This window comes from Ranitomeya variabilis, chromosome 3 (genome assembly GCF_051348905.1).
Source record: "Ranitomeya variabilis isolate aRanVar5 chromosome 3, aRanVar5.hap1, whole genome shotgun sequence".
NCBI lineage: Eukaryota > Metazoa > Chordata > Amphibia > Anura > Dendrobatidae > Ranitomeya > Ranitomeya variabilis.
Genome location: NC_135234.1, coordinates 620,371,920 through 620,397,857, shown reverse-complemented (window position 1 = coordinate 620,397,857; position 25,938 = coordinate 620,371,920). Strand labels below are relative to the sequence as shown.

The 25,938-nt window shown below is 45.1% G+C and overlaps 1 protein-coding gene across 2 annotated transcripts in view; it reads right to left on the bottom strand.

The window, feature by feature from the left end:
- ITM2B (integral membrane protein 2B) overlaps positions 1 to 25,712 on the bottom strand; it is a 72,751-nt gene extending 47,039 nt beyond the window's left edge. For both annotated transcript variants that reach the window (XM_077297403.1, XM_077297405.1), the window contains exon 1: positions 25,448 to 25,712. In XM_077297403.1, the coding sequence (XP_077153518.1) occupies positions 25,448 to 25,540 (93 nt within the window). In that variant the 5' untranslated portion in view covers positions 25,541 to 25,712. The remainder of the gene's footprint in view (positions 1 to 25,447) is intronic.
- Positions 25,713 to 25,938: the final 226 nt, after the last annotated feature.

Sequence of the window (25,938 nt, the reverse complement as noted above, 5' to 3'; positions counted from 1 at the left end):
GAGGAAATGATGTGGTGGCCGATATTGCCTCATGCCATGAAGATGGATAGCATAAGCCGGCGGTGGTAATCGGCGGATATAAATAGATAGCATTAAATCCGCGCACCTTCATAGGCCCCGCCCCCAGTCGGGGGCAGCGTAATAACATCCGGGTAATGATTGCGTTAAAAATCCCAATATAACACCAAAAATGGATACCACAAACCCTATTAGCACCCCAAAGGCTTACCAACATATAAAGAAAAAGATAAATGAGGATTCTCAAAAGCCATAGGCCGTCAGTCACCTGCCCGATGTATTTACTTCCGGGTCCTAAGGACACTGCGGCGCGTACATCTCTCCCTCTCAAGATCATGCGCATTGATCCATTCACCCTAATTTGGAACGCAAGCAGACGGCAGTCTGCGCTCCAAAGGGAGTCTGCGTAGTGGTGAATGGGAGGAGGAGTAGCAAGAGAGGGGAGGGGAGAGAAGGGGCGTACCCAATTGCCCATGGAGCAGAAAAATTCGTCGGTATATGTCATACAGCATATAATAGAATGTAATAAGTACATAGACATGATGATTAATACCCAACAGCTGCACAGAATAGAGAATGAGGATAAACCTCGGAAAGGGTAAACTACATGATATATATAACCCAGGACAATAGCCGGTGAACAAACATATGATAGAGATATATTGACAATGGTTCTAAATAAACATTGGGATAATAAAACGCCTTAAGATAAATTGGGTAACAATATTAAATAAACATAGTATTTGATAAATAATTAATTCCCTAAAATTGGGAGCATGCATAAGCATACCAGGATAGGAGATTGTTTCGGTATATATTCCAAACTACTATTGTATTTGTGCATAACAGGCCGGTCAAACAAAGGTAAATTCCATGATGTTCAAATGAAACAGGTATATGACAGACATTCATTCAGCCCCTTCGGGGACATTGATTGCATCCTATATATCCACTCAGTCTCTCTCCTTAACAAAACTTTGTCAAGATCGCCTCCCCTAATTTTAGGTCTAACCAATTCGATCATACTGAAAGAGATTTGCTGGATACTGCCACAATGAGAGTCATTCATATGGCGAGCAACTGGGGTATCCCGTTTATGCCTAATATCCCCCAGATGCTCGCCAACCCTGACTCTTAATTCCCTCAGAGTCTTCCCTATATAGTCCAAAGGACATGTACAGGTAGCTTTATAGATCACACCAGTAGATTTGCAATTTCCGAAGTCCCTTACAGAAAACATTCTACCACTCGATGCACTCCGAAAAACGGATGATTTAACATACAAGAAACAGGCCAAAGACCTATACCAACGTTTTAGGGCAAGAGATTATCTCCGTGAGGTTCTGGATCCCCCCTTTTTTGATACTTTGGGGATGGATAGGCAGTCCCTGTTGAGGCCTAAGGATAACGCTAGTCAAGCTAAGGAGGAGGTGGTTAGACTCATTGGAACCTTTGACGGGCAGTCAGAGAGGGTTTACCAGGTCCTTAAAAAACATTGGGGGATCTTATTGGCGGATCCAGCGCTAAGGAAATATCTACCACTGAAACCGAGTGTGACATATAGGAAGGGTAGATCTATAGGAGATCGTCTGGTGCACAGCTTATACCAGAGACCACCAAAACTAGGGACATGGCTTGACAGAAAACCCTTGGGCTTTTTCAGGTGTGGTAACTGCACTAAATGTGAAGTCATGTCTCAGGGCAAGGTTTTTCGGAGTGCATCGAGTGGTAGAATGTTTTCTGTAAGGGACTTCGGAAATTGCAAATCTACTGGTGTGATCTATAAAGCTACCTGTACATGTCCTTTGGACTATATAGGGAAGACTCTGAGGGAATTAAGAGTCAGGGTTGGCGAGCATCTGGGGGATATTAGGCATAAACGGGATACCCCAGTTGCTCGCCATATGAATGACTCTCATTGTGGCAGTATCCAGCAAATCTCTTTCAGTATGATCGAATTGGTTAGACCTAAAATTAGGGGAGGCGATCTTGACAAAGTTTTGTTAAGGAGAGAGACTGAGTGGATATATAGGATGCAATCAATGTCCCCGAAGGGGCTGAATGAATGTCTGTCATATACCTGTTTCATTTGAACATCATGGAATTTACCTTTGTTTGACCGGCCTGTTATGCACAAATACAATAGTAGTTTGGAATATATACCGAAACAATCTCCTATCCTGGTATGCTTATGCATGCTCCCAATTTTAGGGAATTAATTATTTATCAAATACTATGTTTATTTAATATTGTTACCCAATTTATCTTAAGGCGTTTTATTATCCCAATGTTTATTTAGAACCATTGTCAATATATCTCTATCATATGTTTGTTCACCGGCTATTGTCCTGGGTTATATATATCATGTAGTTTACCCTTTCCGAGGTTTATCCTCATTCTCTATTCTGTGCAGCTGTTGGGTATTAATCATCATGTCTATGTACTTATTACATTCTATTATATGCTGTATGACATATACCGACGAATTTTTCTGCTCCATGGGCAATTGGGTACGCCCCTTCTCTCCCCTCCCCTCTCTTGCTACTCCTCCTCCCATTCACCACTACGCAGACTCCCTTTGGAGCGCAGACTGCCGTCTGCTTGCGTTCCAAATTAGGGTGAATGGATCAATGCGCATGATCTTGAGAGGGAGAGATGTACGCGCCGCAGTGTCCTTAGGACCCGGAAGTAAATACATCGGGCAGGTGACTGACGGCCTATGGCTTTTGAGAATCCTCATTTATCTTTTTCTTTATATGTTGGTAAGCCTTTGGGGTGCTAATAGGGTTTGTGGTATCCATTTTTGGTGTTATATTGGGATTTTTAACGCAATCATTACCCGGATGTTATTACGCTGCCCCCGACTGGGGGCGGGGCCTATGAAGGTGCGCGGATTTAATGCTATCTATTTATATCCGCCGATTACCACCGCCGGCTTATGCTATCCATCTTCATGGCATGAGGCAATATCGGCCACCACATCATTTCCTCCTGATGAACCGTGCAAACGGGGAAACGCGTCGGGGTGACGTCAGCACACGCTAAGTGATCTTTTGTCTCTCTTAGTATCATATCTTGGTCTACCATTCCGGTGTCTATTGTCTGTTTATACTATTGGCTGTATCCAGGACGGACAAAGAACTGAGATGTTTATCGTTGGACTCAATTATTTAATATGACATGGGTCGCTATTGAGCGAAGTGCTGCATTTCTATTGTTATTACCATCCTAAGTGGGGGTGTTTGCTATTGTATGTTGGGGTTATTTTTTGCACTATCTTTTCACCACTGCCCTCCACTATTTTGTTTTCCCACCTTTAATGGTAGGGATTCGTTAGGGAAGTGAGGGACAGCCTACGTCTGAGTGGGGGCGCCAAATAATCGTATCTTAGGGTGCCAACCTCCACAGCTAGGCAGAGGTGAGCAGTAGGTTTTATTGTAGTACCTCAACAGGTTACCTATTGGTGGTATCTTATCGTGGTTATTTAACCAAGGTTTGTTTTTTTTTTTTTTTGGGTTAGGGTTTTATATATGTCATCATTAAAAGCTAAGTTTTAAGGGGATTCCTGTCCTTGTAACAAATTTTTTTTTAGCAGTTTCGTTATCAGCAGAAACAGAATTACAATGACAAGTAACCCCATTATACATAGCTAATAAAACAGGACCCAGCAATCACAAAAGGGGATGTCACAGATGACCTTTCTCCTCCTTTATTAGCCTTCACACTTGCTCATTAGATGCTTCACTACAGATAGGGTTGGTCAGTTCATTGTGGCTAATGTTCACGAGGCTGGTGATGGAAACCCATTATAAATCTAGACTTTCTATACCTATACCAGCCATCAGAAGCTTCCAAATACATTGCATTGGGCTGCAAGAAAGGCAAACCCTCTCCATCAAAGGTCCTCCTGTTTACTTCTTGCATGAATGTACTGCATAGGGTACTTTCTATACTCCATACTACTAGCTCAAGGTTCTGCTTATTGGATATCCAAAAACAGCAGAACACATTACATTACAGGAGCTCAGCCGCGCACTTGGGGTGTTGTCCAATGCCTGGTTTATTGGCCGATTTCACTGTCAGCCAGCAGAATTGTAAATTTAGCTCTGCAGTATAATGGTATGTTCACATGTGATTGTTAAATCTGTGCGGATTCTGTTACAAATCCATGGGTGTTGCATGAAGAGTCTTTACACTTTGCAGAGATTGAAATCCACGGTGAAATCTGTGCAAATAATTGATATGCAGCTGATTTAAAATTCCAAAGAGCAGGAAAATGTCGGCAATTGAAATTATCCGTAGAGTCTGGAAGAGAAATTTTGTAAAGGCACAGATGATTTGCCTCGGGGAGACCAAAACATCCAACACCGCGGAGACACCATCACGTTGGATGTTTTGGTCTCCCCGAGGCCAATCATCTGTGCCTTTAAAGCCTTTTACTAGGCACTGCTCCTAATAGCCAGATTCCTACTCCACACTGATGAGGGGCAAACACCCCGAAACAGCTGTCTGTGGATGGATACCATGCTTGGCATAGGTGGTTTTCCTTTATTGGATGCTGCCCTTCCCGTGGTTGTTCCTTCCCGGGGAAAGGTCTGGCTATTCACTGCTTGCGTTGAGAAACACGTGATGGTGTCTCCGCAGCTATCCTACATGGAAGAGAAATTTTAACTTCTTTCACCTTGTTGACATTTAAATGATTGGGAGCCGAGCTGTTCTGTACACCATGACAATGCCGAAGAAGCTAGAAAATGGTTTGTAGGGGGGCTGGGTGTAAGACCTCCACCGATCTGATATGGTTAGCCTATCCTCATTAATATCATACGCAAAGACAATCACTTACACTTCATTTTATTTTTGTTTTGTGTTGAAGGCGAGTAACACAAAAGCAGTTTTCTGATAGTTTTATGGCCCCAACATATACAGCAATTAATAACTAAACTGAAGTATTGAATTAAGCTCCATTAATGCGTTGGATTGTATGCAGAGCAAAAGGCACAGTAATAAAAATAGCCCATGACACACAGGGTGGAACAGCCGAACCATGGAAGTCATTAAACTAGGGAGTGTCAAACAGGTCGCATGGACCCAGGGATAAAAGGAATGAAAAGCAAAGCCACAGCGCACATGACCGGGGCAGCACCGGGTAGCTTTCCATCTGCAGTTTTCAGCATGTTTTGTATACATTTGGCCAATATTTTTTTCTTTCTCCTGGAGATAACGGATATACTGAAAATAAAGGTGACTTTAGGCCGTAACAGTGACTCGTCAGTAATTACATTATCACAATTAGATTTAGGATGCAAATATAAATATACATTTTACAGTAGAGCAAAATACCTACAGGACCCTTGTACTCTATGGCAGCCGGACCTCCTTACCCAGCACTTAAATGCTGGCATTCTGGGCACTTCACGCTATCGCTTAGGATGTCGGCATTTGAGTATCTTCTTACGATGACGTCCTCTTGTATTCACGCTGCGGCTCCGGCGCAGGCGTACTTTGTCTGCCCTGTTGAGGGCAGCGTAATGTACTGCAGTGCGCAGGTGATGGGCCTCTCTGACCTTTCCGAAGACGGAGCCGCAGCGTGAATACAAGAAGAGGACGTCATCGTAAGAAGATGGGAGGCCCCAAACCGGACCACGACGCCCATCGGACCAGAACCGGACCGGGACCACCCCTGGGTGAGTATAATCTAACCTCTTTTTCTCATCTTTCAGGTCACATCGGGGCTTATCTACAGCTTATAGAATGCTGTAGATAAGCCCCTGATGCCGGTGAGCTTAGCTCACCTTCGATTTTGGGGGTGACAGGACCCCTTTTTCAAAAAAGTGTGAAAAAACTGAAATTATGTCTTATATTCTAGGTTCTTCAAAGTTGCCACCTTTTGCTTTGATGACTGCTTTGCACACTCTTGGCATTCTCTTGATGAGCTTCAAGAGGTAGTCACCGGGAATGGTCTTCCAACAATCTTGAAGGAGTTCCCAGAGATGCTTAGCACTTGTTGGCCCTTTTGCGGTCCAGCTCACCCCAAACCATCTCGATTGGGTTCAGGTCTGGTGACTGTGGAGGTCAGGTCATCTGGCGTAGTACCCCATCACTCTCCTTCTTGGTCAAATAGCCCTTACACAGCCTGGAGGTGTGTTTGGGGTCATTGTCCTGCTGAAAAATAAATGGTCCAACTAAACGCAAACCGGACGGAATAGCATGCCGCTGCCAGATGCTGTGGTAGCCATGCTGGTTCAGTATGCCTTCAATTTTGAATAAATCCCCAACAGTGTCACCAGCAAAGCACCCCCACACCATCACACCTCCTCCATGCTTCACAGTGGGAACCAGGCATGTAGAGTCCATCCGTTCACCTTTTCTGCGTCGCATAGACACAGTGGTTGGAACCAAAGATCTCAAATTTGGACTCAGACCAAAGTACAGATTTCCACTGGTCTAATGTCCATTCCTTGTGTTCTTTAGCCCAAACAAGTCTCTTCTGCTTGTTGCCTGTCCTTAGCTGTGGTTTCCCAGCAGCTATTTTACCATGAAGGCCTGCTGCACAATGTCGCCTCTTAACAGTTGTTGTAAAGATGTGTCTGCTGCTAGAACTCTGTGTGGCATTGACCTGGTCTCTAATCTGAGCTGCTGTTAACCTACAATTTCTGAGGCTGGTGACTCAGATAAACTTATCCTCAGAAGTAGAGGTGACTCTTCCTTTCCTGGGGCGGTCCTCATATGAGCCAGTTTCTTTGTAGCGCTTGATGGTTTTTGCCACTGTACTTAGGGACACTTTCTAAGTTTTCCCAATTTTTCAGACTGACTGACCTTCATTTCTTAAAGTAATGATGGCCACTCGTTTTTCTTTACTTAGCTGCTTTTTTCTTGCCATAATACAAATTCTAACAGTCTATTCAGTAGGACTATCAGCTGTGTATCCACTAGACTTCTGCACAACACAACTGATGGTCCCAACCCCTTTTATAAGGCAAGAAATCCCACTTATTAAACCTGACAGGGCACACCTGTGAAGTGAAAACCATTCCCGGTGACTACCTCTTGAAGCTCATCAAGAGAATGCCAAGAGTGTGCAAAGCAGTCATCAACGCAAAAGGTGGCTACTTTGAAGAACCTAGAATACAAGACATATTTTCAGTTGTTTCACACTTTTTTGTTAAGTATATCATTCCACATGTGTTAATTCATAGTTTTGATGCCTTCAGTGTGAATGTACAATTTTCATAGTCATGAAAATACAGAAAAATCTTTAAATGAGGTGTGTCCAAACTTTTAGTCTGTACTGTATATATCTCTCATCTCGATTTATTCAGAATTGAGTATCAGCACCAGAAACACATGCACCTAAATACCTTGGCTGCAATCAATAAGGTTATTAATGGTTGTCTGAGGAATGTTCTGCCACGCTGAATGCACTTGTGCAAACAAATCATCCAGATCCTCTGCCGGCAGCTCCTTTGCAATTGCCGACCAATGACGTCCAAGATGTGCTCATTGGGATACAAGAACGAAGACACAGCAGGCGATGGTAGCTTGTTTAGGACATGCAGGCTGCTCACAGTAGATCAAGCTACATGAGGACTAGAGTGTTCATTTCTGATTATGATGCTCTTAGTGGACATTGAATACATTGAGATGTTTTGAAAAAAACGTAATCATTATCATATCATGAACATATCTCAGTGTTGAGCGAACGTGCTCCGAGAACCTTGGGTGTGCTCGGATAATGTGTTCGAGTCCCAACAGCTTCATGTTTTTCGGCTGTTAGACAACAACACATGCAGGGATTTCCTGTAGATATCGATCCTATCTAGACTGAAAAGTAAACCACACTTTTCAAGCAAAAATGAGTAAAGCGCCCAATGCTATAACTAACCCTCCTACCTGATCCTCAATACTGCTGTCGCATCCCTATTGTGGATATAGTGGTGACTGTGGCAGCTATTCTGATAAGCTACGACAACTCTTATCGATGCTGCACCTTTACAATTATAGCATTTACTCAAGCAAGAAAACACACCATAGATCAATCTGCTCAGCTCCTCCTGCTCTGTAATATGCTCAGAGCTGATCAGATTCCATGTTTGAAATGAAAGGTACGCATTAATACCTTCATGCAAAATAACGTGCATGTATGTCAGGACTGGGGTGACCATGTGTCAAGGAAGCTCAGAAACAGGAGTTCCCTCCACACATGGTAGATACGTGTCATATTTTATTGCCAGCATCTGTAACTGCAGTGACTGGAGCAGAGCTCCTACTGCTGCTAACTATTTAAATGCCAGTCAATCTATGACAGCAGCATTTAAATGAAGGGGTTGTAGGTGCACCAGTTCCAATTAACCCCACAACGTGATCGCGGGTCAGTTATGGGTTATCAAGGCAGTTGAGGACCAGCTGAAAGCCCCTGTCTCTGCCATCTTGGTGCCTCTTTGAAGCTTAACCTCAAGTTAACTGTCATAGGGGGCTGCAATTTTTTAATAGACACTGAAATACTATGGTATTGCAGTATATAGTATAAACGAGCAGACGATCGCAGGTTTAAGCCCCTTTTTGGGAGACTAAAAACTAAAGCAAAACTTAAATAAAATAAAAATAAATTGAGATTAATAAAAAACATTTTGTATCGTTATGTCCGTAAATGTGCAGACTAGCAAAATGTAAAAATTTGCAAATATGGTTAACACCATAAAGAAAATGTAATAAAATGCTGTATCCATAAATCAGTAAGCTCAGGGAACAATAGGTGAGCCATTATACTGCTTTATCAACGGAAAAACAGACAGAAAATGGTGAAAAGCCCAAAGGGGAGGGAAAAAATGTACACAGAAATCCAAAAATTGGCTGCGTGTGCAAGGGGTTAATTTTAGGAGAAAAAGCTCTTTTTTCCTGCAGAATTGGCACTATTAGGCCATGTGCACACATTGCAGATAAGGCTTAGGAATTTCTGGTGCGGATTCTGTCTCTCCTGGCAGAAAAACGCACCTGCGGATTTGTCGCGGTTTTTGTGCGGTTCCGCAGCGTTTTTGCTGCGGTTTTCTCGCAGATTTGCTGCGGTTTTTAATATAATGGAGTGGGTACAAAAACGCTGCGGATTCACAAAAAAGTAGTGACATGCTACTTCTTTTAATCCGCAGTGTTTCCGCAGCGGATTTTCCGCTAAGTGTGCACAGCATTTTTTTTTTCTCATTGATTTACATTGTACTGTAAATCAATTGTGGATCTGCAGCGTTTCTGCAACTCAAAAAACGCTGCGGATCCGCAACAAATCCGCAAATGTGCACATACCCTAAACGTGCTCCCTTGCCTTCTTTTCCATAACTTTAGAAAAATACCACCTGAAGAAAAATGGTTTAAAAAAAAACAAAAAAAAAAAAACACACGAATTTTTTTTATAATGGTTTGCAAAACAAATACTTTGTGCATGGAAAAGTAAAAAGAAAAGTCCCTAACCAAACACCCAATAATAATGTAATATACAACAAACCAAAGATCCCCTAGACATTTTAGTAGAAAAATGCAATGAAGCAATATTTCTTGTGAAGGTTACTGAAGGTGCACTGTCAACATTTCAGAAGCCTAAGAAGATGCCCTTCAAGCTTGAATAACCGGACAATGGAGCTGACATTTTTATTACTAATGTTGTGTGGAAAGCTTGGTAAGCCTAGATGAAAAAAGGAGAAAATACGCTTAAAGGGAATCTGTCAGTAGGATTGTCTTTCTTAAACAGTCTATATGGGCCTGTATGTCATAGGAAGATGAATAAAATGATACCATGATATCTGATCTAATGTTTTACTCCAAGTAAATCCACACGGATCTGCATGAGAATCTGCCTCAGGAGCATATTTGAAATAAAAAAAGGCATTACCAGTGTGAGACATGTAGCGACTGACAGTTTGTTCTTGTGATCTAGATGTCTCACACTACTAATGCCTCTTTAATTTCAGATAAGCTGTAGCAGCAGACGCGCAGGTAGATCTGTGTCCAGCCCTAACAGATCATTTACATATTAAGTAAAATGTGAATTTCTCTGGAATAAGGCATCGGATCGCAAATGTCAAAGTAGCACTTTATTCAATTTCCCATGACCTACATGCCCATATAGACGGCTTAGGAGGGCTGATCCTATTAACAGATACCCTTTAAAGGCAGAAAATGGGAAAGTAGATAAAAATATCTAAATAGACCAGAACAAAACCTGCCTGTCATGAGGTCAACCTGTATCTGTCTTCTCTGCCAGGTTCAATATCTAATGCCAAGTTACAGAACTAGATTTTCTTAAAAGCAGCAATTTCTTTATAAAAAAAAAAAAATCTGTAAAACAGTTCCATACAGAGGCACAAAGATTGCCTATGGCTCTGTAGTGCACTGTGGCAACGCCATGTGGTGCCCAATTATACCCTAAGAGCTCTTTAACTCCTATACACATGAATTGGAGTAGGCATTTTATTTTCTACAAAAATTAATAAGCTTAAACTTTCTTCAGACTGTGAAACCAGAGGAACATTACAGAACCAACATTTTCTGTGGCAACTATTTATAAATATCCCAAATCCAAACATTCCTCCAGATGTCCCAAATTGTCTGACATGGGCTTTAGAGGAAATAACTTTACCCCGGTCCTCTGCAGTCCAATCCCTATTCTTCCTGCAAAGTTATTTTTTCTGATGAAGCCCCCTTCAAACTGTTTGGGACATCTGGTAGAATGATTGTCTGGAGAAGAAAAGGTGACCGCTACCATGAATCCTATGTCATGCAAACAGTAAACTATCCTGAGACCATCCATGTGTGGGGTTGCTTTTCATCCAAGGTAGTAGGGTAACGCAACACTTTTGTTTAAGATCACTGCCATGAGTAAATAATGGGTTCTAATTATGCCAAAAAGGCAACTTCGCCCAATCATACAGGAGCAATATGTTGATGAACAATGCTTTTTACAGCATGATGGTCGGCGAGCAAAACATTTAAATTTAACCCCTTAAGAACCACCGATACACCTTTTAACAGGGGTAGTTAAAGGGACACTGTCACCCCCTCCAGCCATTATAAACTAAAAGAGCCACCTTGTGCAGCAGTAAAGCTGCATTCTACCAAGGTGGCTCTTTTAGTTTTTGTTGCTGTTATTCCCAAAATAAAGCGTTTTATAACTTCTCCAAAATACCTTTCTTTAGACCTGGAGGCAGGTCTGAACCTCCCTCTTTGCCCCAAGGCAGAAGAGCACAGCACAGGCGCCGGATTACCGAGGAAAACAGCGCTGAGGGGCGGCGACCAGCGCCCCAGAAGGTATGACTGACGGCAGTTTGGCGCTTCAAAGAGGGGGGTTCAGACCCGCCTCCAGGTCTAAAGAAAAGTATTTTGGAGAAGTTATAAAACGCTTTATTTTGGGAATAACAGCAACAAAAACTAAAAGAGCCACCTTGGTAGAATGCAGCTTTACTGCTGCGCAAGGTGGCTCTTTCAGTTTATAACGGCTGGAGGGGGTGACAGTGTCCCTTTAAGGGTATTTAAACCACAGAACTGAATTAAAGGTGCTGTGGAAAAAGTGTATAGCACCCCCCCAGAGTAGGATTTTCTCCGGGGTCTCGTCTGCCAGGGGTAGCCGAGACCCCAGAGAACACGATTCGGGTCGGTTTTTACCAACCTTGAGGTTGCGATCACCGTTAATAACCGGCGCAATTTGCCATTTAATTTCTCAGTCCTCTGATATGAGTGTGGTTTTTTGCTTTTTTCCAGTATGTATATGTATTCATTATGTACTGTAAACTAGGGGACAGGTCAGTGAGGGATCAGTGACCTGTCAGCAGTCTGCATCATGAATACCTAATCAGAGCACCACATGAAGACCCTCCCCGCCACAGGCCGTCCCAGAGCACGAGAACATCAGTAACTCAAAACTGAAAATACAGATTAAACAACAACCACAAGACAGATTTCATCAACCCAGGTATTACTTTAACTGGTATAACGGCACCAACCTGACACTGTATGTAGGTTACTGTGCACAATCCTGCTGACAAGTTCCCTTCAAGTTTTATTTCCTTCTTATAAATTGATAGCTATGATACATCACCACTGTACAATAGTGGTGATGTGACCTCTAGGACGCTGTTGAGAATGAGAATGAATAGGCCAGCAACTTGGAAAGCTAACTTTTCAAACAATTAACATATTTTTCGGATTATAAGATGCACTTTTATTCCCCAAAATTGGAAGGGGGGGGGGGGGTTGTCTAAAGGTACCGTCACATTAAGCGACGCTGCAGCGATAGCGACAGCGATGCCGATCGCTGCAGCGTCGCTGTTTGGTCGCTGGAGAGCTGTCACACAGACCGCTCTCCAGCGACCAACGATGCCGAGGTCCCCGGGTAACCAGGGTAAGCATCGGGTTGCTAAGCGCAGGGCCGCGCTTAGTAACCCGATGTTTACCCTGGTTACCAGCGTAAAAGTTAAAAAAACAAACAGTACATGCTCACCTGCGCGTCCCCCAGCCTCTGCTTCCTGACACTGACTGAGCTCCGGCCCTAACAGCACAGCGGTGACGTCACCGCTGTGCTTTCACTTTCAGTTTAGGGCCGGCGCTCAGTAAGTGTCAGGAAGCAGAGGCTGGGGGACGCGCTGGTGAGTATGTGCTGTTTGTTTTTTTAACTTTTACGCTGGTAACCAGGGTAAACATCGGGTTACTAAGCGCGGCCCTGCGCTTAGTAACCCGATGTTTACCCTGGTTACCAGTGTAAAATATCGCTGGTATGGTTGCTTTTGCTGTCAAACACGGCGATACACGGCGACCTAGCGACCAAATAATGTGCAGACCTTCTAGCAGCGACCAGCAATTTCACAGCGGGATTCTGATCGCTGCTGCGTGTCAAATACAGCGATATCGCTCCCTAGGACGCTGCAACGTCACAGATCGCTGGCGACGTTGCTTAGTGTGACGGTACCTTTATGCAGATATAGCTTACCGGCCGTGGTGGAGCAGGCTCCCAGGGTCGCTGCTGGAGGAGGCAAGAGTGGAGCGTTGCTGCAGGCTGGGATGAGGGGGTGTTCGGATGTGCGCTGCTCCTGATGTTCGGTGGTGCAGGGGCTCATCAGTGCTGAGATCTCATCTCATGAGATTTTGGTGCCGAGAACTCCACCTGGGCATGTGCCACCCCTGGCAGCCATTTTCCCCAAAGTCCACCACATAGTAAACCATGCTCTGGGCTTTCACAAAATGTCGGCCACCGAAGACAGACGCACAGCGATGCACATCCGAACACCCCCTCATTTCAGCCTACAGCATCGCCCCACTCCTGCCTTCTCCAACAACGACCCTGGGGACCCCCGCTTCGCCGCAGCCACCACCCCCTGGTAAGCAATAAGACATAGATTGTTAGAAGCACCACCATTGTATTAAGTGGTTTTTATTTCCTATTTTTCTCTTCAAAATTTGGGGTGCATCTTATAATCCACAAAATACGGTAACCATTTTTTGCTAAAACTTAAAAACCCTCAAACTTTTCATAATGTTTAAACAGGGACCAAAGTGGAAGATGTCACAAAAATTGCTTATCAGACAGTAAAAATACACCGACGTGCATTATTTCTGAGAATTTTATGTGCAAGCCACAAATTGGCCATAATAAAGGCCTCCATACACATTAGCCTTAAACAGAACCTGTCAGCAAGATTGTGCACAGTAACCTACAGTGTCAGGTCGGTGCTGTTAAACTGATTAAACGATACCTTGGGTGATGAAATCCATCATGTGGTTGCCTAATCTGTATTTGTAGTTTTCAGTTACTGAGATTCATGTGGTGCTCTGCTTAGATATTCATACTGATGGCTCATTACAGGTCACTGAGCTGCCTCCATACTGATGGAGCCTAATTTTCTTAGGTCCTTCACGCTCTGCAATTCTTAGGAACGGAGGCAGACGCTTGCAGCGGTGACAGCCAGGCTTCTCGGAGGGGTGAGTATATACATATTTTGTATTTTTATTCTTTATTTTTTACATGAATATGGATCCCAGGGCCTGAAGGAGAGTTTCCTCTCCTTCAGACCCTGGGAACATCCAGGATCGCTCCCTGCACATGCCTTACCTGGCGTATAAGACAACCCCCGACTTTTGGGACAATTTTTAGGGGTTAAAAAGTCGTCTTATACGCCAGAAAATACGGTAAGCCTAGGGTGGGAAATGCAGAAGCTACCGGTAAATGTCAAAAGTAAAAATAGATACCAATAAAAGTAAAATTAATTGAGACATCAGTAGGTTAAGTGTTTTTGAATATCCATATTGAATCAGGAGCCCCATATAATGCTCCATAAAGTTTATGATGGCCCCATACGATGCTCCATATTAAAATATGCCCCATATAATCCTGCATAAAGGTTAATAATGGCCCCATAAGATGCTCCATAGACATTTGCCCAATATAATGCTGCACAAATGTTGATTATGGCCCCATAAGATGCTCCATAAAGATATTTGCCCCATATGGTGCTGCACAAACGTTATGGCCCCATAAGATGCTCCATACAGACACTTGTCCCATATAGTGCTGCACAAACGTTATGGCCCCATACAGACACTTGCGCCATATAGTGCTGCACAAATGTTATGGCCCCATAAGATGCTCCATACAGACACTTGCCCCATTTGCTGTGATTTAAAAAAAAAAAACACAAAACAACACACTCACCTCTCGTCGCTCAGGCCCCCGGCACTTTCAATATTCACCTGCTGCTCGTTCCGGCGCCGCTCCATCTTCAGCGTCTTCTGCACTGACGTTCAGGCAGAGGGCGCGCACTAACCACGACACCGCGCCCTCTGAACTGAGCGTCACTGCAGAAGACGCCAAAGACGGAGTGGCGCCGGAACGGGGAGCAGGTGAATATCGCGCAGCACTCCCCTCCCCGTTATACTCACCTGCTCCTGGTGCTGTGCAGTTCCTGCTTCCCCACGCCGCAGCTTCTCCCTGTACTGAGCGGTCACCGTTACCGCTCATTACAGTAATGAATATGCAGCTCCACCCCTATGGGGGGTGGAGCCGCATGTTCATTACTGTAATGAGCGGTACCATGTGACAGCTCAGTACAGGAAGAAGCTGGGGTGCCGGGAAGCAGGGACTGCACAGCGCCAGGAGCAGGTGAGTATAATTAGACAGCCCCCGCTCCCCCTCCCTGCCGACCCCTGGGTATAACTCGAGTATAAGCCGAGAGGGGGACTTTCAGCCCCAAAAAATGGGCTGAAAATCTCAGCTTATACTCGAGTATATACGGTAGCTAAAAAGCTAAAAATGAAAACAGGTATATTATCCATTGTGCGTGGAGAGAGCAGCTGGGTCAGGAGTTAAAGTGGGGAATGATTACTGGACTTCCCTTTTCTATATAGATTAAAGAAAAATTTAATGGGAGAAAGGCAAAATAAGCAATAGTAAGTACACCGTGCTATATAAAAATTGTGATTGCAATATATTAAGAGAATAAAAATTTTTGATGGGAGGAGTGCTTCTTTAGTGACGATAGGGCTTATCCAAGTGTGGATTTGCTGTGTTCCCATTACTAATAAGGGCATAATCAGGTTTTTTTTTTTTTTTATTTTAAACCGCAGCAGGTCTTACAAAGTGCCACGATTTTGCCATAGAGAACAACCTAATCATTTAAGTATCCTATTAATGTTTCACATTTTCGTGAAGTAACTTAACATATTGGTGGACACCACTACGTGTGAGTGTCTGCCTCTAGGCTATACACCCGAAAATGATGCATCGTAGTGTGCATTCGCACCATTGTAGTCTATGGCCCTGTTGGCGCATACATCCGAAGCCCTTTTTTTTTTTTTTTTTTTTTTTGGGGGGGGGGGGTTAGGTAAACCTCAATGTGAGCCACTGAACGGGTGCGTAAACGCGATGTGAAAGCATCCTAACAGTGGCAGAACGCTTGGCAAATATATCGGTTTAACATGTTTTGTGGTGCAGATTCCTCTTTTTTTTCACCCAAGATTGCCTTGAGCTTGTAAGGCTACCCTGTAGTAGTCAGACTCGTTCCTTCCTGTCGGAAGGAATAGTGCTGACACCCACTCTGTCCATTCTGCTTGTGTATTCCCCCACAGATCCTGTCCAAGTTTCTAGTGAAGCTGCAACTTCACAAGACGGAAGACCGTGCCATGGAGTCTAAGCACGCCAAAAGTACAACCCTCACATAACTGTAACTTGCCGATGCTTCTGTACACTACATGGTGCACATGGAGAGCTGTGTAGACAGCAAAACAGAACACAAACTAACAAACAGCTGCCGTCTTCTCCCCTTGGTTCCCAGTTGAGGTTAGCAGCCGGGAACTTAACCAGCTCCTGCTAAACTGCAGGAGCTTTAAAAAGGGAACCTGTCAGCAGGATTGTCCTCAGTAAACTACAGACAGAGTCAGGTCGGCGCCGTTACACTGATTAAAATGATACCTGGGGTGATGAAATCCGTCTTGTGGTTGTTTATTCTGTATTTGCAGTTTTCAGTTAATAAGATTCTTGTGTACGGGGCGGCCCGTGGGTGGTGGGGGTTAGGACAAAAATCTGCAATCGCTATATTCAGATTCAAGTGGGCGGTTTTCATCCTCGTGGTCACACGCCGACTAGAGGTGTCCAGCTTCTCACAATTCACTTCTATGAAGAGAAGCCGAACGAGTCTACTCAGCTTGTGACTTCAAATATATGAGCAACGAGATAGCCCACTTGCTCCTGCAATACCCGAAAATCGCACACCACCGGCTGCAAAATTCTGCAGTCACATATACAGTGGTTGTGAAAGTATTCAGTCAGTGATTTAATACTGGAACTGAGGTTCATCTCCCAACAAGACAATGACCCAAACTAGTAAAGCAACGTTCAGGGGTTATGGGGAAAAGTGTAAATGTTTTGGAGTGGCCTAGTCAAGTCCGAGACCCTAATCCAATTGAGAATCTGTGGTCAGAATTGACGATTGCTATTCACCAGAGGAAACCATCTAACTTGAAGGAGCTGGAGCAGTTTTGCCTTGAGGAATGGGCAAAAATCCCAGTGACCAGGTGTGGAAATCTCAGAATTATCCAAAGCGACTTGCAGCTGTAGTTGCCCAAAAAAAGAGGCTCTACAAAGTGAAATTCCAGGTTGTGAGTTAACAAAACATGAAAAATGCCAGTGGGTGAATACTTTTGCAAGCCACTGTACATATATAAGTTTTGAGTGCCAGGACTCCCAGCATACCCAAGAACTGGGAAGGTTTATGCCATAAATGTTTAGGATTCCTATACAAGTTCCTCTTTAATACAAACCTACGGTAATTCAATGAAGGCCTATGCTAACACTGGCTTACGTGTGCAAGTCCTGATCTACACAACCAGTTATCTATAAAATCCAAAGTGAAAGCATAGAAGACGTGGGATAAAGTGAAGCGGAAGCCAAAATACTAACATTCTGCTGGGTTGTGCCAAATGACTGAAGCCAACTGTTCTGTGGAAGTGAGAAGAGAACCATGTACAGCCAGGAACTGGACAGTTATCTTAAGAGAACAATTGCAAACAAGCAGAGATGTGCAGAAATAGCATTTCTTAAGGCGTAGTCGGATTTAGAGAAAAACAAAACTAAAACCTCTCAGGAACTGTGAGTGAATGCAGGGTCTGTACGGCACCACTCCTGTTCTCCCATTATGTCCATGCATTACAGGAGTAGCACGTTACTATGTTATGCCATGTTCTCACACAGCATGACTACTGCAGGTTTATTTGTGCAATAAATCTGGTTAACGGACCAAGAAAAGCTGATGTGATTTCATGAGAACTCCTGTCCTGTCCACTGCGAGTTCAAAAACATTGTTGAATTGTACGGTTTTTGGTGCAAGTTCTCTATAGAATTGTAAAAGAAAAAGGGAAGGTGTCCGTGATTATTTTTTGCATTAATAATTATGCAATTATTTAATAAAAATAAAAATTTAATTTTGTATTTAATTTTTTCCACAGCCACTGTGCGCTGCCATTTTCCTTTGCCGATGTGTATGACACCTCAAACACAGCAGCCCCGGGCATAGGAGACTGCGGTCAGTGTCCGACCACATTTCCTACACTGCGGCTGCCTCCTGCTGTGACCGGAGCATGCACACTGGGCTGTGGGAGGAGATTGCAGCCATTTTGTTGTAGCCTGCAGCTACGCTGTGGACTCCAGTTTCCACGTCACCGCCCACCTTGTTCAGTACATGTGGTGACAGGAATTGCCGGGAAGCGGAGGTGAACTGATCACCGCTCCCTACCGCTGTCACCGCATTGTTCAGTGCACAGCAGAGAAATTATCACACGGCTGTGCTCTGATCATTGACAGCTCTGCTATGTGTCACTGTAACACCTCCACAGCAGCCATACACTGCCATAGCAGAGCTGTACATGTGATGAAATCATACATAAGCTTTAAACAAGAACCTTCGGCATACTCAGATGAGAACAACATATTGTTCAATTTTCAGAAGTGAAAAAAAGAGGCAAAAACGTCCACCAAATACAAAGAAATAAGCAAAACGTTGGTATATACAGATCTACTTCAGCCGCGACGTTTCGGCAACAAAATGCCTTTTTCAAGCCAAATCTGTTTAGGAAGATATTGCGGAGTGGAAACCAACATGGCTGTGAAGCCTGTAAGGCAGGGGTCCCCAACCTGTGGCTCGCGGTCCCATGACTTGTGGCTCGCGGTCCCATGACTTGTGGCTCACGGTCCCATGACTTGTGGCTCGCGGCTGTCTGTCAGCTTAGTGCATTAGCCCCAGTTCTAACAAACAGGTATGAAGAGCACATCTGAAAATGGTGAATTTTGTGAGCAGCCCTGCACAGAAGAGCAGATCTGGATGCACACATACTGGTCTTAGGGGTTTAGAGATGATTTAATTATGGTACGCTGGAGACAAGATGACACCACCTGTCAGAGGATGTTTGAAGATGGATGTGACAGTGTCTTGGGAGTGCTTTATAGGAGAATACTGAATGGGCGGTATTGTAGAAACCCCTGGATCTTTGTATACTGCTTTGGGGTGATTGATTTTTGTGGAAAAGCTTTGGTTACCATTATGCCTGTAATGGGAGCTTTGGTTGCCACTGCTGTGAGGGGGGCGGGAGCTGAATGTGGCTCGCGACCCTCTCTCAAGGCTGGATGTGGCTCGCAACCCTCTCTCAGAGCTGAATGTGGCTCTCAAGGTCAGAAACGTTGGGGACCTCTGCTGTAAGGTATGTGCGCACCAGCGGACGGCTGGGGACCTTCTGCGGGCGTCACATTTTTTCACTTTTGAAAATTGAACAATAAATTGTTCTCATCCGAGTGCCGAAGGTTCTTGTTTAAAGTCTACGTGATTTTTTTCCTTCAGAGCACCACTCTGCATTGACAGTGAGCGCCCCTTATATACTATAGAAATCATACACCACGAAACAGTGGAGGACTACATGGAGGACAATTTGGGGGGGGGGGGGATTTGATTGTACTACACGGGAGGACCATGGGGGGGGTGCATTATACTAAACGGGAGGACCATGGGGGGTGCATTATACTACACGGAGGACTATAAGGGGGCATGCTGTTAGGAGGGCTTTTTGTGGGCCTTTATACTCTATGTAACCAATTATACAGTGTGAAGGTTTGTGTTGGGTTCATCATACTGTTTGGAGGGCTAGTGGGGGCCATTATACAATATGGCAAAGTGTGTCGGCCATTACACTGTATGTAGGCCCATTACACTGTATGTAGGCCCATTATACTGTATGTAGGGTTGTGTGTGGCAGGGAATCATACCATGTTGGGGTTACCATACTTTGAACAGGGAGTTGAGGGGGTACAGTGAGGTCATCAGACCGTGATGGTGGAGAGTACTGTAAAGGAATTTACTGTGGGGGTATAATAGTTAGTTTGGAACTTTTGTGGGACATACTTTTATGACTCTGCCAAATAATTTATTTTTTTGAGGGGGTGGGGGCAATCAGAACTTCTGCTATGGGGCCCCATGATTTCTCTGTACCCCCCTGCTCTAAAGCTTTATCATAACTATCCTGCAATAAACAACGCAAAGTAAATGGTGCAATATTTTTAATAGAAATTGTTAAATATGAATTTTAGCACTATATATAAAAAATTATATACATATCGCTACAAATATATTTTAAGATGGATCTGTATATTACCGTAACTTAAAACAACTTGTATCAGTGTACAGGAGAGGTCATGTGCTCAGTGATCTATAAGAACTCAATATGTAGATCAGACCCGTGTACCTAATCCCATCATGCGCGGTACGCATTATGAAAGGCATTTTCCTTTTAACGTGAACCTGACAGCTGATGCATGCGTCCCGTGGATTGAGCAGCATGTATGATCTCAGGTGGGCATGTTTGACTCTGAAATGCAGCGACATTTCAGTGAAAAATCTACTTTAATAGCCGGCAGCTTCCCCAGCCCGGGACTGTCAGGTCTTTGCCTATGAATGTGTAGGGAGAGACCTGCCACAATGTCTGACTAGTCCGCAGCGCAGTCATGGTACCAGGTGGCTTTTAAAGTATATATTTTTCAGAAACGCTGCAGCATTTCAGAGTCAAACATATCTAGATGAGATAAAACAGCCAGTGCCTGAATCATGCAATAATCGGGAGATGTATATTGCGCATTATGACGTGAACACCTGCAGAAAGTATGCTGAGAAAAAAAAAAAACACATCGAGAACTGACATGTGTGAACAATAATGTCCCCTGTTTCGTGCTGTAAAGGCATTTAATGGTTTAGTAGCCAGCACTGGACTCTGCACCGTCGGCAGTTGGTTGCCGTTGTTCCGGTAATCAGCTTATGCTTAGGTCACTTATCTAACAAGCACGGAGCACCCAAAGGGAGAGTAACAAGTCATTTATAGCCATATCAGCCGCTGACAGCAGCGTGATCACATGACCAGGCCCCTGGGGAGGTCGGGGCCAATGGAGCATAGACAGTGCTGCATGTCCTGTGCTGGAGACACATGGCACTGTAGAACTACCCCTCTCCGTGATCTAGGTGGGCTTTTTTTCCCTACTGAGAGCTTCTGCTAATAGCTGGAGGTTCTCGTCTATTGTCCTTGTCAGCATGCAGATAGGTTACCAAGAACTCGTCTACTTCTGGGTAACTTCACGTTATGAAAACTGGAAATTGTGAAATGCCTGATGCTTCCTATGGTGGCGATCAGACTAATTGTAACCACAGATGCCACAATCTCACCCTGCTGAATTGTAGACAATCCTACATTCACAGCGCCCTGCTCACATGTCACCATGAGGCCAGAGCCAACAATAACAGTTAGCATGCCAACAGCGCAGATAAGCCCAGGCAGTGCACATCCAGTGCCAACACCGGGCAGTCAGGGAGTAAGCAAGAGATGAAATGCTTCCATACGTCTTTACTCACTGAGCCCGCAGCAGTGACACATGACATATGTATGCCTGACCTTATCAGTAACACGCAAGTGCAAACTTCACTGGTGACTAATGCTGAATCGGCCACTTGGAAAACTTGTTTTGATTATGAAATCTCATAAGGATAAATGGTCACCACTGAGAATTAGACTGAAGTAATAAGACCGACTGTAAACTTCATGGTAATGCAACATAATCCCCCAGAGTACAGAAAAATACAACCGGAAGCAGTGTGATCCCTAAGGCTACGTTCACATTTGCGGTCAGCGCCGCAGCGTCGGGCGCCGCAGCGGCGCCGCATGCGTTCCTATATTTAACATGGGGGCGCATGGACATGCGTTGTGCTGCGTTTTGCGCCGCATGGCCGCAAGCGTTGGACGCAAGAAACGCATCAAGTTGCATTTTTTTTGCGTCCAACTTTCGGCCAAAAACGACGCATGCGGCGCAAAACGCAGCGTTTTAGCGTGCGTTTTGCCGCGTTTGTTTGCGTTGTGCGCTGCGGCGCCGACGCTGCGGCGCACAACGCAAATGTGAACGTAGCCTTACAGCTTCCCTGTTACAAAAACTGCATAGAAACACCGCCGCCTCATCCACAAACTGCTTTTGGATCTGTCCCAATTCTCAGGCCCTGTACCATGACATTCACGAGCATTCTGCAGTGGCTTGCAAAAGTATTCACCAACCACCCACCTTGGTTTTTTTACCCATTTTATTACTTTACAACCCGTGTTTAAATATTGTCTGAATCTATGTGTGTGATACATCAACGCTATTTAGGCAAACTTGGTGGATTGAGAAAAATATAGGCATAAATGAAATCTATGGGATTAAATTACTAAAAATTGTCATGTGCATATGTATTCACCCCTTTATGATAAAGCTCCTAAAACGTTCTGGTGCAATTACCTTCATAAGTCACATGCTTAGTGAAAGGAAGCCCACCTGTGAGCAATCCAAGTGTCACAGTGTTTACAATAAAAGTAAAATTAATTAAAATATATCAGTAGGTTAAGTGTTTCTGAATATCCACATTGAATCAGGAGCCCCATTTAATTCTCCATATAGTTCATGATGGGCCTCATAAGATGCTTCATATTAAAATATGCCCCATATAATAAAGCACAAATGCTGATTATGACCCCATAAGATGCTCCATAGAGATATTTGCCCCATATAATGCTGCACAAATGCTGATTATGGCCCCATAAGATGGTGGCCCGATTCTAACGCATCGGGTATTCTAGAATATGCATGTCCACGTAGTATATTGCACAGCCCACGCAGTATATTGCCCAGCCACGTAGTATATTGCCCAGCCACGTAGTATATTGCCCAGCCACGTAGTATATTGCCCAGCCACGTATGTCACAGGTTAAAAAATAAACATATACTCACCTTCTGAGGGCCCCTTGTAGTTCTTCCGGTCCCAGGGTTGGTATGAGCGCAGGACCTGTGATGACAATGCGGTCACATGACCGTGACGTCATGGCAGGTCCTTCGCGCATACCATCCTTGACACCGGAACCTGCCGCTTGCATGGAGCGGGAAAGGCGGCAGAAGGTGAGCATATAATGATTTTTTTAAATTATTTTTAACATTAGATTTTTTTTACTATTGACGCTGATTAGGCGGGCGATGGGCACTGACTGCAGGGGAGTAGGGAGGGACTAATCGGACTGTGGCCGTCGCTGATTGGTCGCGGCAGCCATGACAGGCTGTGTCTTCCGCGTCCTCTGCACTGACGTTCAGGCAGAGGGCACGTGATAACCACGTCATCACGCCCTCTGACCTGAGCGTCACAGCAGAGGACGCGGAATATGGAGCCCGGCGGTGGAACGAGGACAGGTGAATATCGCGCAATGCTGCTCACCCTCCCCATTATACTCACCTGCTCCCGGCACGGTCCCTGGCAGCTTCCCTGATGGTCTTCTCCGGGCGCTGACAGCTTCTTCCAGTGTTGAGCGGTCACCGGGACCGCTCATTACAGTAATGAATATGCGGCTCCACCCCTATGAGAGTGGAGTCGTGTCCATATTCATTACTGTAATGAGCGGTACCATGTGACCGCTCAACGCTGGAAGAAGCTGTCAGCGCCCAGAGACCATCGGAGATGCAGGGACCACACCAGGAGCAGGTGAGTATGTCACAGCCGCTGCTCCCCCTCCCCCCCGGGACTGACTTAAGTATAAGCCGAGAGGGGCACTTTCAGCCTAAAAAATAAAAAATGGGCTGAAAATCTCGGCTTATACTCTAGTATATACGGAAATCAGGGAGGGCAAAGATACCAAATGCAACACACAGTTTCCAGGAAAAACCGGAGTGAGTATCTATCCATATGACCACAATAAGCCCTACGCTCCATAAAGAGGTGGCCTTTATGGAAGAGTGGGCAGAAAAAGCCTTTAATTACACACAAAAATTGTAAAGTTCGTTTTGAGTTTGCCAAAACACATGTGCGAGACTCGCCAAGTGTACGAAGGAAGGTGATGTGGTCAGATAAGACAAAAATATAAATTTTTCGGTAAAAAAGGTAAATGCTATATCTGGGGTCAAACCAACACAGCTCATCACTCCAAAAACACCATCCCCACAGTGAAACATGGTGGTGGCAGCATCATGCTGTGGGGATGTTTTTCGGCAGCAGGGACAGGGAAAATGGTTCGAGTCGAAAGAAAGATGGATGGTGTGAAATACAGGAATATTCTTGAGCAAAACATGTTGTTTCAGTCTGTTAGTGATTTGATACAAAGAACCTGGCACCTGAGTGCCAGGTTCTTTGTATCTATTACACATGGTGTGGGAACCTACCTGTGCACCCTCGGAGTCGTGGTCACGCTTAGTATCCTTATGTCAGTGATTTGAGACTGGGATAGAGGTTCCCCTTTCAACAAGACAATGACCCAAAGCATACTGCTGAAGCAACACTCGAGTGGTTTAGGGGGAAATGTGTAAATGCCTTGGAGTGGCCTAGTCAAAACCCAGACTTTAATCCAATTGAGAATCTGTGGTCAGACTTGAAGTTTTCTGTTCACCTGAGAAAACCATCTTACCTTAAGGAGCTGGAGCAGTTTTGCCTTGAGGAGTGGGAAAAAAAATCCCAGTGTCAAGATGTGTAATGTTCAGAGACTTATCCAAAATGAGTTGCAGCTGTAGTTACTGCAAAAGGAGGCTGAACAAGTTACTGACTTTAGAGGGGTGAATAATTATGCACACAGAAGTCTTCAGTTACTTTGTCTTATTTGTTTATTTGTTGTTTGTTTAACAACAACAACAAAAAACTGTTCACAGTTGTAGGCATGTCAAGTCAAGGGTGTGAATACTTTTGCAAGCCACAATGTACTGGAGCTTCCTTTCCCCTCGCTTCTCATAATGCATTACTCCTCCCTTTTTCTAATGGATTGCTTGCCCTGAACTGAAAGTCTGCAGGAGGGCGGTAGGTTCTGTGCAGGAGGGCGGTAGGTTTCATTATTGGCATTTTAGGTCGGCCCCCCCGGGACGCCCCCCGGCCCCAGTGTCCCCACCACACGAGCCATACAGGGACTGTGGAGACCACAGGGGGCTGCTGCCGCAATGTGTGTAGCACGGAGGAAATCTGAGGCCAGTAATGACGAGGAGGCCATTGTGGCCCATGTCCAGCTCAGGTGCGGTGCTGGCAGCCATGTTACAGGCCGCACTGAGGAGGGGCAGTGCGGTACCGCCGCACACAGTGCACACACAGCTGATCTCGGCGCCGCCGGCTGATAATCACCAGCAGCTGCCTCCATTTTACAGCCTTCTCCCCGGCAGCCGGTGACAGCGGTAACCTGAGCCCGCAGGTGGCGCAGCCGCTCCCCGGGACATGATACGTGGCGCCAGCAACAGTCAGCCCCGCACAGGTGCCCGCAGCGCACAATCACTGACCGCCAGCGGCGGGTCGGGCCTCCATCATGGCAGCAGCCACCATTACCTGTCCACACACCGACCACCGCCAAGACACTGCAGGACGCAGCTGCCGGGACCGCCTGCTCTCACCTTGCTCTCCGGGATGATCAGCACCTCGCTGTTTTCATCTTCCTTCTTTCCGTCCTTTTGCGCCAACGACGAATTAAACGCTAATTTCACCATGTTGTCTGAGGGCCGCACCGGGCAGTGGCGGCTGCGGGAGTTCCGGGCTGAGGAGAGGCGGCCGCTCTTTGTTGTGAACACAAGACTGCGAGAGATGGAAGTGAGAAGAAGGAGGCGGACACGGCGAGGCGGGGCGTACCACCATAACAATAACAGGGGGTCACGGGGGACGTACCATCAAAAGGGACGTACCATCGTGATAATAACGGTGAGGGGGGCGTACCACCATAATAATAGCAGGGGGGAACTGGGACCTACCATGATAATAATAACGGGGGGGGGGCATGCCACCATAATAATAATAGGGGGGGCGTAGCACCGTAATGGTAGGGGGGGGGGGGGGGCATTCAACCGTAATAATTATAGGGGGGCGTACCACCGTAATAATTATAGGGGGA